This window comes from Serinus canaria, chromosome 17 (assembly GCF_022539315.1).
Source record: "Serinus canaria isolate serCan28SL12 chromosome 17, serCan2020, whole genome shotgun sequence".
NCBI classification, from domain to species: Eukaryota; Metazoa; Chordata; class Aves; order Passeriformes; family Fringillidae; genus Serinus; species Serinus canaria.
The window spans coordinates 3,167,506-3,182,187 of NC_066330.1; the positions used below are offsets into that span (position 1 = coordinate 3,167,506).

At 55.4% G+C, this 14,682-nt stretch overlaps 1 protein-coding gene across 2 annotated transcripts in view; it reads right to left on the reverse strand.

Moving 5' to 3' along the window:
- Positions 1–14,682, reverse strand: part of RXRA (retinoid X receptor alpha) — a 103,786-nt gene that overhangs the window by 19,801 nt on the left and 69,303 nt on the right. For both annotated transcript variants that reach the window (XM_009093369.4, XM_018917638.3), the window contains exons 3-4: positions 9,810–9,960; positions 8,796–8,975 (exon numbers count right to left, since the gene is read on the reverse strand). In XM_009093369.4, the coding sequence (XP_009091617.3) occupies positions 8,796–8,975; positions 9,810–9,960 (331 nt within the window). The remainder of the gene's footprint in view (positions 1–8,795; positions 8,976–9,809; positions 9,961–14,682) is intronic.

Here is a 14,682-nt window from a genome sequence, read left to right on the forward strand (position 1 = left end):
TTGTCAGCTACCCCAGCACTCCCTCCCTGCTGCAGCTGAAGCAGGTTATGGGATGTTCAGGCAGAGCATAAAATAAAAGTAAAGTTAAATAAAATAAAATAAAATAAATAAATATAAAAAATTAAAATAAACTATAAAATAAATAAAATAAACTATAAAATAAAATAAAATACTAAACTAAATAAACAAATAAATAAATAAAATAAATAAAATAAATAAATAAAATAAAATAAATAAATAAAATAAAATAAAATAAAATAAAATAAAATAAAATAAATAAATAAAATAAATAAAATAAAATAAAATAAAATAAATGCCCACTCCTGTTTCTCCAAGCATCAGAAAGAGGGAAGTTTCTGCTCAATGCCAGCCCTCCTTCAGCAGCACAGATGCACCAAGGCTCCTCTGGGCACATTAGAGGAGATGAAACACCTACTAAATAACACCAAAGCCTGAGAGAAAGGCAAACCCCCAACAAATGGGATCTCATAAAAAGATTTAAATGCCAAAGAGCTGCTGGAGATTTGCAGCAGCTCTCAAGGATGATGGTGCAAAGTTGGGATCACTGGGGTCACCCCACCATGGTGTTAACCCCAAAACCACGTCCTCGTGCTGGACACGAGATTTGTGGCAAAGCACTGCAGAGGTCTGGGCAGACAGGGGCTGCTTAAAGCCTTCAGTCTGCAAATCTCAACCTCATCAGTGCCACATTCCTGGCCTGAAGAGCCAGACACACTTCAGGGGCTGTGGGAGAGGATCTGCCAGGGCACCTGACAGCGACCAGGCTGAACCCAGCTGATACAAACAATCCAGGGACAGACGGGCAGAGATCAGACACATAAGGAGTTTCTTCTATTGATCCGAGCTCAGAGCTGCTGCACCAGAAAATCAGTGCTGCAGCTCCCTGCAGAGCTGGTCAGGGACAGCTGACTCATCCCAGCTCAGCCCCACGCACAGCCTGCACTGCAGCAGGGACAGCCCGGGCACCGCAGATGGCACAGGCCCACCCAGCAGCCAAAGATAAACCAGCCCTCACCAGCAGTGTCATCTGCCCTGCTGCACCCTGCTGCCAAGCCCAGGCAGCCTCCTCCAACGGCAGAACAAGTGTGGAATCACTTTGCCATCACCTCTGTCCGTCCATCCATCCATCCATCCATCCATCCATCCATCCATCCATCCATCCATCCATCCATCCATCCATCCATCCATCCATCCATCCATCCATCCATCCATCCATCCATCCATCCATCCATCCATCCATCCATCCATCCATCCCTCCATCCATCCATCCCATCCATCCATCCATCCATCCATCATCCATCCATCCATCCATCCCTCCATCCATCCCTCCCTCCCGTCCCTCCGTCGCCTCCATCCATCCATCCATCCATCCATCCATCCATCCATCCATCCATCCATCCATCCATCCATCCATCCATCCATCCATCCATCCATCCATCCATCCATCCATCCCCTCCCTCCCTCCCTCCCTCCTCCATCCCTCCCTCCCTCCATCCCTCCATCCATCCATCCATCCATCCATCCATCCATCCATCCATCCATCCACAGGCACAAGCCCCATGGAAAATGTCCAGATTTTCTTCCAGCATTTCCCTGGAGTTCCTGAGGACCTGACAAGGTGATGTTCCTTCTTAGGAGAGGAGCAGAGAGCCAAGTCACCATCCAGGAAAAAAAATGGGGGCTGTGCTCCTTGAGATGCAGGAAAACAGCAGCACACAGAAGAGAGGGAAGGAAAGAAGGACAGGGGTTTTTTTTACCCATGAAATCTGGGATAATCTCCAGCAGTGAGCAGACCCCTCACCATGCAGACCTAGGACCTCATCCCTGGAGCCCACTCCCCCCTCCACTGGGGATTAGTCAAATAAACCACAGCAGAGATGACAAAACCCCATTTTCCCAATGGATCTGGTCTGGGAACTGCGTTTCTTTGTGGGTTTGGTTTTTATTTATGTTTTTACGAAGAGAACCACCAAGGTGGCAGCTGCTTGGCAGCTTGTCTGGTGGCACCAAAATGGGAATAACCTTGTTCTTCTCAGCTCCCAACAACGCTGCTTTTCCTGGTCCTGAGGGTAGCACAGCTTTTGACCAACAGAGTGGGTCTGTCCACCTCAGATGCAGGAGCTGAGGCAGGAATTTGCCTTGCTGCATCCCAGAAAAGCCTCTGGTGCAAGGCAGAGCTCTCCAAGCCGTGGCCACCCAGTGTCTCCAGAGCTGAGCTCCCCACTGCTGATGGCAGTGCCAATGCTTTTATTTCTCTTCAAGGAGCCTCGGATGGCTGAGAGCTTTCCCAGGCTGGTTTTCTGAACTTAAGGGAAGCATTTGAACCTTGCAATCCACTTGAGGAGGAAAAAAGATGCAGTCAGAGAGCTCGGCGAGGCAGCCCCACCTCCTCCAGCTATGTCTGAGCCCAGCCAAGGACAGAAGCCTGTGTTTTCCATGGCACCTGATGAAGAGCCTCTCCTGTTATTCTGCCTGATTTGGTCTGCACTTGCCCCAGGCCAGCTGCTGTCATGTTTCATCTTGAGCTTCTCTAGCCCATCTGCACGTCCCCAGGTCGTGGTACAGCAAGACACGGAGCCCCATGTGTCCAAGCCACTCCCTGGTGACCTCTGGTGTCTTTAAAATCCAAAATGTCTCATCCTGTGGATTGCAGGTGAGCCTCAGCTCCCCAAGCCCGAGGGCTGATGGGCCAAAATGCCAGATCCATCCTCTGCAGGTGTCCACATCACCCTGGACATCTTGGCTTTGCTCATGGGGCAGCATCTGATGGCTAAAGAAGCAGCTTGGAGTGCAAAGTGCCACCCAACCCAGTTCTGGTGCCCAAACCGAGCCCTGCGGGTGGGCACTGCACTTCTGCACCAAGGGAATGTCAGTGGAGGGAGGGAGAGGGTTTCCCACAGGGCAGTGGAGTTTCTGAGAGGGCAGGAGCAGCACAGGTTTGTTGATTTGCTGGGAGAGACCTGGAGGCTACAGCAGCTCCAGGGACTCTCACCCAGTGTCCACACAGAGCTTTTGGGGATGGAAATCCACCCCTCCAGGAGCACAGGGGAAAGGATAACTCACTTCTACCCACAAATATCCTTCCATCCACAAATATACACAAATATCCTTTCCACGGGGAAAGGATAATTCAGTGCCCCAAAAACGGGGTTTTCTCCAGGAAACACCATTTTTTGGGGCACTGAATTATCCTTTCTTCCTCTCTGTGAGCTGACAGCACAGGGGAAGGTACCAAAGCTCAGCTCAGAGAGCCCCAAGTCTGCCCAGCTTTAGCTCTCCCCCATCCTGGAGGTTATTTTGAGGTGCTGGGTGGGGTTATTGGGCATTTCTGTTTCTCCCACGCTGGAATTTACTGGGCTCTGCTGCCTCTCACAAAGCCACATCTCTGCTGTGCATCAGCAGCATCTTGAAGCATTTATGCCCCGGGTACCTGTTTATATCCAAAATGCCAAGACAGCTGAGAAAACAAATTCAGACAGTGTTTCTTCTGCTTTGCTTTCTTGTGTCACCTTCCTTTTTTGTCTTTTTCAGAGGTGCAGCTTTCTGCTACTGTAAACAACCTCAAAAGCTGCAACACATGAAATAAATGAGTTTTTTTTTTTTTCCCCTCCAACATTTTCAACTGAACGCTGTAATTTTTTTTAAGGGATGCAAAATACCACCGTGGTAATTAGAAAGTGTAACTTCAGAGTGTTAAAAAGTGGATTGAAACCTTTGCATGCAATCAGTTCACATGAGGAGCAGCTCTGGAAAACAACAGCAAAAAATCTCTAGTTCACTTCACTCTCTGGACACTGAAGTATAAACAAACAGCAACAATAAGGAGAGAAAGCCAAATTCGTTTTCTCAACCTAAGAGCATCCTTAAAAACAGAAAAAAAGCCAAAACCCAAACCCAGCATCATTTAACCAGCTGGCTTAAAGAGCAGCACTTTAAAAGGATATAAGAAACAAGCTCATTAAGCTGGAAGACATTTTCCATTCCAAAATTACTCCTAAAAATAACTGTGCTCTTGAACTCTGCCCCCTCACTAGGCTGTGGCCACTTGCCTGCTTTCACATTCACTTGCACAGTGGGCTGGAAACCTGGATTCCTGCTTTCTCCCCAGATTGCTCGTGCTGCTGAGGGATGGCCCAGGAGCTGGGATGGCCCAGACTCCAGGGGGATGCACAGCCATGGCAGGGGATCAGTGGGAATCTTCAATCCCTCTGGACTGAGTGACTGAGCAGCTCCCTGGAGACACGGGAAGGTCTCTGGGCTGTGGGGATGCTGCAAGTCCAACCTTTCCCAGGCTGAACCCCTCAGCTTGGCCAGTGAGAGGGGGAAAACCACCCCACACACACAGCAAGAGAGAGAATTAACTCAGGCTGTGCAGTTTAATGGAGTCCTGAAGTCAGAGAGCAGGGCTGCACAGCTGGACAGATGTCCTGGGTGCTCTGAGCCCAGCTCTGGATCTCAGCACAGCAGCTGCACCTGCACCTGGATTTAGGAACAGCTCTGGGCTCAGCCACGCAGCCTGAGCTGCAGGTGCTGCAGGGGAGCAGCTCTCTGCTCTCCAGATGGGCTCTGAGATGCACCCACAGCCACCTCACCCGGCTGGCACCAGAGCCCAGCCTGCAGCCTGGCACCAGGTCCTGCAGAGCCAGCCTGGCCATCCCCAGGGAAGGCTCTGGGATCCCTGCTCACATCCAGGGAAGGCTCTGGGATCCCTGCTCACATCCAGGGAAGGCTCTGGGATCCCTGCTCCCATCCTGGCTCTCCCCAGGAGCCCCTCACACCCAGGGAAGGCTCTGGGATCCCTGCTCCCATCCTGGCTCTCCCCAGGAGCCCCTCACATCCAGGGAAGGCTCTGGGATCCCTGCTCCCATGCAGGGAAGGCTCTGGGATCCCTGCTCCCATCCAGGGAAGGCTCTGGGATCCCTGCTCACATCCTGGCTCTCCCCAGGAGCCCCTCACATCCAGGGAAGGCTCTGGGATCCCTGCTCACACCCAGGGAAGGCTCTGGGATCCCTGCTCACATCCAGGGAAGGCTCTGGGATCCCTGCTCACATCCAGGGAAGGCTCTGGGATCCCTGCTCACATCCAGGGAAGGCTCTGGGATCCCTGCTCACATCCAGGGAAGGCTCTGGGATCCCTGCTCCCATCCTGGCTCTCCCCAGGAGCCCCTCACACCCAGGGAAGGCTCTGGGATCCCTGCTCACATCCAGGGAAGGCTCTGGGATCCCTGCTCCCATCCTGGCTCTCCCCAGGAGCCCCTCACACCCAGGGAAGGCTCTGGGAGCCGGTTCCCAGCCCTGCTCCCTGTGAGGCAGCCACGGGAGCATGGGAAAGGCTCCTCACTGGTATTTCCTGCTCCCTGTGTGATCCCAGAGGCGCTGCCAGCTCTCCTCACCCGGGACAGCCCCAGCTCACCACGCCCCTGCCGAGCCTGTCCCCTCTCTGTCACCCCCAGGCACACAGCACCCCCAGCCCCAGCTCCCCAGGGTTTACTCCCAGCTCTTCACAAGAGCTCTGCCTCCCTGATTCCGAGGCAATTCCCAGTTTTTCCCTTTGGAAGACAAGGCTGAGTGCACAGAAACCTCAGAGCCTGATGAGGAACAGACTGAGCAGGGAGAGTTCAGCTCCTGGATGCAAACAGCCACCCCCACAAGAACAATCCCTGCATTAGCCAAGATCCCTGATGGTAATCTTAATTTTGTTGACTATCCTGCATTTAGTGGGAGACAGAGTGCAAAAAAAACCAAAGCCTTCCACAGCTGGCAGAAATTCATGGGGGGGAAAAAAATAAATGTTCCCATCTGCTTATTTATTATGGCTGCAGTATCTGAGAGAGTGGGGCTCACTCAGTGTGAATGCTGGGATCTCTCTGACGTGTTCCTAGCAGGGAGCAGCCAGAAGGGATGCACACAGCAGGAGGAATCCCCTGCTCCTGCAGCCTTTCCCCTCTCTGAGCCAAGGTTTGTAGCCCTGAAGGATCCCTGTCCCTCAGCAGGGCCACCCTGGGTCTGCTCTGCCTCTGCTGGGCACCAGGTCCATCCCTCTGGGTCTGCTCTCAGCTTGTTCTCCTGGAGACCCTCAGCTGCTGGGATCAAACCCCTCCAAACCTTGGTTTTGCCTCCTCTAATCCAACTCCTCACCCAATAACCCCTTTCCTTTTACCCTCTTTCAGTGGAGCACAGCCTTGGCTCTCACTCCTCCTCCCAGCATCACCCAGCACCACTGCCCAGCCCTGCCCTGCCTCTCACTCAGCTCCAGCACTGATTTGAGAGGCTTTCACATCCAAACCCAGCACCTCTGGGCTACAGCAGAGACACTTCCCAGCAGGAATCTGCTGTGCCTTCACACAGCTATAAATTAGCTCTCCAGAGCAAGATGTTTTTTAGGGAAATGAGGCCCATAGCCTGGGCTCTGTAATTTAAAAGATACAAGGGTTTATGCCAGAGAATAAAAAGGCAGCTATGATGTGAATACTCAGGCAAAAGGAATTAGCAGGAATGCAGGATTTAGCCCAAAACTCTTCCCCAAAATAGAGGTGGGAGCAGGATTGGTGTAAGGCCAATTCCAGTCAGCTGGGATGGGTGCAATGGGAAGAGACAAACCAGGTGGATTTCACGTGTGAAACTCCAGAGCTGCTCAAAACCAGAGCTCAGCAAGACCCAACTCCTGACTTTCAGCTTTAGCACAACTGAGATATTTCTGGGAGACACTGAATTTTTAGGTTTACAACAAGAGACAGGGGAGTTATTCCAGCTTTCCCTGCGTGGGGATTGTGCCCGAATCACCTAATGATGACTGTCAAATCACCAGCTCCTGCCCTTCCCAAGGCTGCCCTCACCAGATCCATCAGCACTGCCTGAATGCACTCCTGGAATTACCAGGATCCCATCTGTCACACTTTTAAATAACTGTCTGATCATTATGAATTCATTTGCTATTCATTGTGATAATGTTAATCAAGATGAATTAATAGAGTCCTCACACTGTACGTGCTCCCTGGGGACTTCCACCACCATTTAGGAATTAATTAATGGACCTGTAATTTCCAGCGGTGCTGCCCATGCAATCAGCACCAAGGGCAGGCAGGGAGCAGGTACCTGCTCACAGGGTGGCAGAGTTCCAGCATTCCTGCTGCTCCTACACACCTTGTTCTGGGGGGCTGAAAGGTAACTGGGCCATGGAAGGCTCTGGATGCAGTGCCAGGGGAAGGGGATGCTCTGTATTCCTCTGGTTGAACACACAGGAGAATTCCTGGCTGCTTTTTGGTCACCTGAGTCTCCCACGGCTCAGGTTTTGGATCAGATTTTCCACACCCTGCTGCACATCTCCTGTGGGACCCAGTATTGCCCACGGCTCTGCACCCAGGGCAGTGCCAGCCCCCACCCCTGCCCTGAATGCCTCAATCTCTGCATTCCATGCTGGGACAGGAACATTTGTTTTGAGCAGCCAAGGGTTAAGCTCAGCAGGGCCAAGGAGGTCCCCTGGGCGCCCTGGCAATCCCCCCACACCTCCAGCACAGACAGCTGTGACACTTGGTGGCTTTGGTCCTCGGGTAACCCCATAAACTGAGCGTGGCAAGGTTTGCCCAACACTCAGAGCAGCTCCAGTTTATTCCACACTCCAGACAGCCCTGAGTGCTCTTCAAAGGCTCCCAGGCTGGAGCTGTGGGCCAGGGCCAGAGCAGGGCTGGCTTTATCAGCCTGTCAGGGAGGCAAGTGTGGCTCTGAAGATGTGAGGGCAGAAAGCAGCACAGAGCTGGGGTCACTCTCACGTCCTGTCTGCTAAAAGCCTGCTCTGCCAGCTAGATTACAACAGTCAGCATTTCAAAAGATGATTTAAAAGAGGCACTGCCGGGGAAGTTTAGACCCTAAATTTAAATTCCACTAAGGAAGAGCTATCTTAAAGAGACCAAACTGCTTTTTTCTTCCCAATGAGACAAAAAATGCAGCACTGGATAAGTGCTGAGGCGCTGGCACAGGATGCCCAGGGAAGCTCATCCCTGGAAGTGCCCAGGGCCAGGCTGGAGTGGAAAGTGTCCCTGCCCATCCCCTACACGCTGCTCTGGCACTCACAGGGAGGGGAGGCTCTGGAAGAAGAGGCTCTGGAGACCAGGAGATGCTCTGGCTGAGGCGCAAACCCAAACCACAAACGAGATTTGTGTCACCAGAGCGATCCCACCCCTGGGCAAGGCTGCCACCACCTCCTGGTGCCCTCCAAGCTCCCTGCAGTGTAGCAGACACAGGGCTTGCTGCAGCCCCGTGGTGGATAAAGGTTTAGAGATAAGGAAATGCCAAGTCATAGGAACTGAACCAGAAGTCTTCACTCTGGTCCTCCAGGCCTGCTTATCTCTCTGTGACCCCACAGGCTATTTTCCCTAACCCTTACTGATGGTCAGTTCCCAATCCTACAAAAGGGGCTGCCTTGGCCCATTCTGTCAGAAGAGCTGTTGTCAGAACCCTCGTGGAACAAACCAAAGCAGCCACTTCTCCTCTCTCAGTCTGCTCTTCTGAAAGCCAGATCAGCCAGAGCCCCTCAGCAAGCTAAGAGCTGAAACCATAAAAGCTGAAAATCACTAAGAGCTGACAATCACTGAGCTTGCTAAGGGTTAGCCATGGCTGTGCAGCAGTTTGAGCTCGGGCACCCTCGGAGAGCTGAGCCATCCAACCCTAACACTGCTTGCTCAGGGCGCTCTGACCCTACAGGGAATCAGCTACCCAGCTAAGGAGCAAGCCCTGTGGCTTTTTAACACTGTAGCCCCCTGGCCAGGCTGGCCTTACCTTCTCTCTTCATGCCCATGGCCAGACACTTCTGGTAGCGGCAGTACTGGCAGCGGTTGCGCTGGCGCTTGTCGATCAGGCAGTCCTTGTTGTCCCGGCAGGTGTAGGTCAGGTCCTTGCGCACCGTGCGCTTGAAGAAGCCTTTGCAGCCCTCACAGCTGTAAACCCCGTAATGTTTACCTGGGGGAGGGGGAAAACTCGAGTTTAAAGGCGGCCCCAGATCCTTTCTTGGCCTGCAGATCTCTCCCAGCTGAGTTTTGGGGGGAGCAGAGGTCAGGGTGCCATCCGTGGGTGACATCCTGCCTTCCACCCAGGGAAAGGCCATTGCTGGGCTGTACAGCAGGGCTGGGGCAGGGCAGAACATTTGTTTTGATCATTATGAATGTTCTGATCACCATGAATTCATCTGCTATTCACTGTGATAATGTTAATTACGATCAATTAACAGAGTCTCCTCACACTGTACGTGCTCCCTGGGGACTTCCACCACCATTTAGAAATTAATTAATGGACCTGAACAGGGGTGTCCCTCTGTGAGCTCTCTGAACCCCCCACAGCAGACACACAACCCAGCCTGCTCTGTACCACGTTCCCACCCCCCACTTCCAGCCTGGATCACAGCAGGGGTCACCAAGGGCTCACAAACCCTTGTGAGCAACCAGAGCTCTCCTAGAGCAGGGAGCTGTGAGAAAAGCAGGAGAATCAAGGGAATTAGCCCATCTTTATCTCCCAGGAGTGAAGGAACTCCATGTCAGCAGCATCTTTTCATGTGGCATGGTGTGACCAGTGAGGACCAAAGGATGGGGAGAGGAAGGACACCCCCTGATGTTTGCCAGTGGGGTGAGGATGAGACCCCACTGCTGAACAGGGACCTGGGGTCTCCTGGCTCGGCTCTTCATCCCCTGCTGTGTCCAAAGGAGAGCTCCTGCTGGCACTGCCCGTGCTGCCATGGAGCCAGGGAGCCAATGCCAGCCCTCTGCCACACCCTGAGCCCTGAGCCCCTGCCAGCCTCACCCGAAGATCTGTCCCCGCAGATGGCACATATGTGCTTGGTGAAGGAGGCCATCGTTCCTGAGGGATGTGCTGGCACTTTGAGGACTCCATTGAGCCCCAGGGGTGGCTTGATGTCTTCTGTGCTGGTGACGGAGTTCATGGGCGAGTTGAGCTGTGGAGGGACAAGCACAGGGCTCAGCTGGCACTGGGGACATGGGGACATGGGGCTGTGTCACTCCCACACAGGACAGGACAGGACAGGACAAGCTTCCAGCGGGCACCAGCGCTGCTGAACCAAGAGGATTTGGGCACACAAAGGCACAGCACTCACCTGGCCTGGCACAAGAGCTGGGGTGGCTCTGAGCTGGCAGCAGGGTGACACAAGGGGCAGGACATGGCCAGCCTCCCAAGCACTGGGCAGGGCTGACCCTGCCCATCCAAGGAGGATGTTTTTCCATGATTTTATTGGGAAGCAAGTTCCTCCTGCGCTGCCCTGGCACAGCCCCCACAGCCAGGGCTCAGCAGCCACCCCAGCATGGGACACAGGCAAGGAGACCTGCAGGGGTGGCTGTGGGAGAGCTGCTGGCTGGGAGAGAGCCCCTGCAGGGATGATGAAGGCCAGGACACACTGTGCATTCTGCAATGTCTCTCCAAAGGAAAGCTCCATGGCAAATAAACACATCCCAGCTGCAACAGGGCCCGGATTCCAGAGCTGGAGTGGGTGGGACACGTCTCTGCAACTCCCAAATGTCTGTCCTTCCTTCCCTTGGGCCCCAGGAGGCAGAGAACTGGGTGGAGCTGGCACCATGGCACTGCTGGGGAGTGAAGGGCTCCTGGGCTGGATCCCCACTGGGCTGTTACACACGTGTGTGCAAAGAGAAACTGAGGCACAGAGCTGCAGGATGGACCCATCCTGGGAACAAGCTCAGGAGGGTCTGGGGGTGATGGGGACCTGGACTTGGCCAGCTCTGGAGCTCAGCAGATCTGGCTGGGATCACTGGGGGTGTCCCCAAGGGAACCAGCCTGCCAGGGACTGTCCCAGAGCCACCACCCCAGCCACCCTCCAAGCCCAGGATGGATTCACAGGCCTGAGACTCCGTTTGCTGCCTTTCTCTACTCTAACAGAGATCCCCAGCAATTGCACTTGTCACAAATTAATCCAGGGAAGTCCCAGGGCTTGTGATCTGTCAATTAGAGCAGCACAGCCGCTCCTCTGGCTTTCAAGGCTCCTGGCTGGTGGGGAATATTTGGCAGGCAAATGACTGGCAGCCACACAGCAGAGCCAGGTAAACCCACCCTGGAGAAATGGGATGGATGTGCCTCCCTCTGCCACCTGCCTGTGCCAGCTGATGAATCAAAGGCAGCTGGGAGCTGGTGCCACCCAGGGATGCACTCCTGGCTTCAGCTGCTGTTTGACAGAGCAGAGAGGGGAGGGAGGAGCAGGTCCCAGGCAGGAGCATCTCTTTCTGAGTGCCACATGATCTCTGTGCTCCCCTGGGAGCAGGGGTGGCCAGGTCAGGGTGACCTGCGCCAGGAATCCCTCCCAGAGCCTTTTCTGGGAAGTGGAGCCAGTTCCCAGGTGCAGCTGATGGTGATGGCTCCTGGCACGCTGCATCCCTGGCTGTGGGAGCCAGCCCAGAGCCCACGGCTGCCTGACGAAGACAAAACCCTTCCCCACCACCTCCAACCCAAGCAGCCCCCCAAAACCACTGGGGGGATGATGGGCAGAGCAAGCCCCACCCTGGAGGGTGGGGGTCCCACCAAACTCAGCCTGGACAATCAGCTGCTCAGAGCTGAGTCAGCCCCGGGCTGGGGAGGGGAAAGTCAGCAGTTCCTCTCCCAGCACGGGCTCCAAACCTCAGCAGAGCCAGCCCGGGGTTCCCACAGCGCCCTGGCGCCTGCCCCGGGAGCACGTGTGGGACAGAGGAGGGGACAGCAGCCCCTGGCCTTGGCACAGCATTTCTGCTCTGGGACAGCACGGCTCCAGCTCAGCAAAGAGCCCAGACAGGGGAGGAACCAGGGCTCTGCTTCCCCAGTGACACCAGCACCTCTGGGCTCCTTCCCTCCCTCTCCAGCTCATCGCACCCAGCACCTAATCCTGGCCCTCCTGGCAAGCAGAGCCTTATTCCTCATCCTCCTCCTCCTCCTCCTCCTCCTCCTCCCATCCCATCCCAAAAACCACCCCAGCCCTTCCCCAGTCCCCCAGGCACCCTTACAAAGAGCATTGTGCAAAAGCAGACGATCTAATCCCACGTCTGATCTCTCCCCACTGGCCCCGGGCATCCCGAGCTGCTGCCAGCGCTGCCTGGGGCGGCTGCTCCTCACAGCCCTGCATGGAAAGTCCTCCCCTCGCAGCTCCTGCTGGAAACCCTGCACTGCTTTCCCCGTTTTCCCACCATTTTTAGGTGAGAGGGTTGAAGCAGCGCGTTAAATCCTGGAGCTGCAGGGTCTAGCCCCCCAGTTTGGACCTCATTCCTGGGCCAGCTCAGCACCAGCATCCCCTGCCATGGATGCTGGCATCCCGTGGCAGGATCCCTGATTTTGGGGGGTGTTTGCAAACCCTGTGAGATCCTGGGAATCTCTCAGCGCTGGGGGGAGGGCACTGAGGGCAGCAGGGTCCTCCCCTCTGCAGAACCACAAGGGTGGGGTGAGCCCCCTGTTTTTTGGGAGCCTGGCATCTCCTTCCCACCCCGGTGGAGCTGGGATGGAGGGGACCCACCCTGGGGACCTCGCACACTGTGTGCCCTTCTGCTCTGCTGCCTCTCCAGAGGCGACGAGGCGTGGCCTGATGGCAAGTGGCATCTGCCATCTGATGCAAAGCACCTTCCATCAGTGCCATCCCTGCCCGGCCACGGGGGCCACACGCCTCATTACCCCTGTGCTCTGCCGGCCAGGCCAGGGGGGCTGCACTGCCCGCTCCAGCATCGGCCCCGCTGCCCCCTCCTCCTCCTCCTCCTCCTCCTCCTCCTCCCCCCTGCACTCTGCCAGGTAGGCGCCTCTGCCCACTGCAGGGACAGGGACAGGGACCTAATGTGGCCAGACAGGGAACAGATGGCAGGAGCCATTAGGCTGAGGACATCCCAAGTGTCACCTTGAGGAAAAACACTTCAGACAAGTCCCTGAACAAAGGACGGGTGCTCTGAGGGCTGGAGCCACCAACAGCTGGAGCCATGAAGGGCTGGCACTGCCAGGGTTGGTGCCACCAGGGCTGGAGCCACGAAGGGCTGGAGCTACCAGGGTTGGTGCCACCAGGGCTGGAGCCATGAAGGGCTGGAGCTACCAGGGTTGGTGCCACCAGGGCTGGAGCCACCAAGAGTTGGAGCCACCAAGAGCTGGCACTGCCAGGGTTGGTGCCACCAGGGCTGGAGCCACCAGGGCTGGAGCCACCAACAGCTGGAGCCATGAAGGGCTGGCACTACCAGGGTTGGTGCCACCAGGGCTGGAGCCATGAAGGGCTGGAGCTACCAGGGTTGCAGTCACCAGGGTTGTAGCCACCAAGGCTGGAATCACCAAGAGCTGGAGCTATGAAGGGCTGGAGCCATGAAGGGCTGGAGCCATCAGGGTTGGAGCCCCCAGAGTTGGAGCCACCAAGAGCTGGAGCCACCAAGAGCTGGAGCCATCAAGGCTGGAACCACCAGGGTTTGAGCCAATTACGGTTGGAGCCATCAGGGCAGGAGCCCCCAGGGCTGGAGCCAGCTCGCTCCCAGCACATCCCACCACACTCTCACTTCCCCTCCTGCCCTGCAGCTCTGCTCCGTTTCGGTTCCCCCGCTGGCCGCTCCCAAACTGCACCTTACCAGCTCCCCTTCCCCGCCGCCTCCCCGGCTTGTGGCTCCCCCCAGGGTTGCCTCACATCCCCCTTCCCACTCCTTCCCCACCGTTCTGGCTCCGGGGCTGCTGATTTTGCTCTGGCTGCCCGTTCCCAGGCGCGGTTTCAGTTCCTCTTGCCCTGGGGTAGGAGGGACGTGTCCACCCTGCTGCTGTCCCTCAGTGGGAAGCAGGTCCCTGCACATCTGAGGGGGTCACAGGCTGAATCCTGCGTGGGAGAAGCTCATCCAGGGGCAAATCTTATTCCTCTCTGGCCAGCACAGGGATGCTGGATGCTGGAGAAGCTGCCTGTGGGTCCCCAGAGATAGCAGCCATGTAGTAAAATAGCCCCACGTAGTAAAAAGCCCTGTTATCCCCAGGAATAAATCAGGCCAATATTTAAAAATAAAGGTGCTGGCAGGTGCTTGAGTCCCAGAGAGGGCCTGGAATAAATAAACCTGCAGCCAGTGGCAGGTGGTGGCCAATTCCTTAATCTGCCCTTTCACTAAACATATCCCGTGCAAGCAGCCAGCAACAGGTGGCAGGGGCTGGCCAGCACCCCAATCTGGCTATTTTTAAAAAGAGCTTATCTCACCCTGCTTGGAGGGGTTTTTACATAATCTTTAGCCACTGCAGGCCACTCCTTGCCCTGTGAGGAGAGAGGGGCAGCAGGCAGAGGAGCCCTGGGTTTGTGCAAGCGACAGGATAAGGGGAAATGGCCTCGAGCTGTGCCAGCTGAGGTTGAGATTGGCTGTTTGGGGTCATTTCTTCACTGGAAGGGTTGTCAGGGAAGTGGTGGAATCACCATTCCTGGAAGTGTTAAAGGTGTGTGGGTGTGGCACCTGGGACATGGGTTTGTGGTGGGCTCGGATGGTCTTAGAGGGTTTCTCCAACCAAAACAATTCCATGATTCTCTGGGGAACATGGGCTGGCCCCGGAGATGTGCTGCTTCCCAGACAGTCCTAGGGTGGCTCTGGCTCCTGCCACAGCTACACCAGCCCCCAGGTGACCCAGGTGTGGTCACTACTCCCCTCCCACCCCAATCCTGGGGACAGCAGTTGATGGCCAGCTGTGTTCCAGCTGTGCT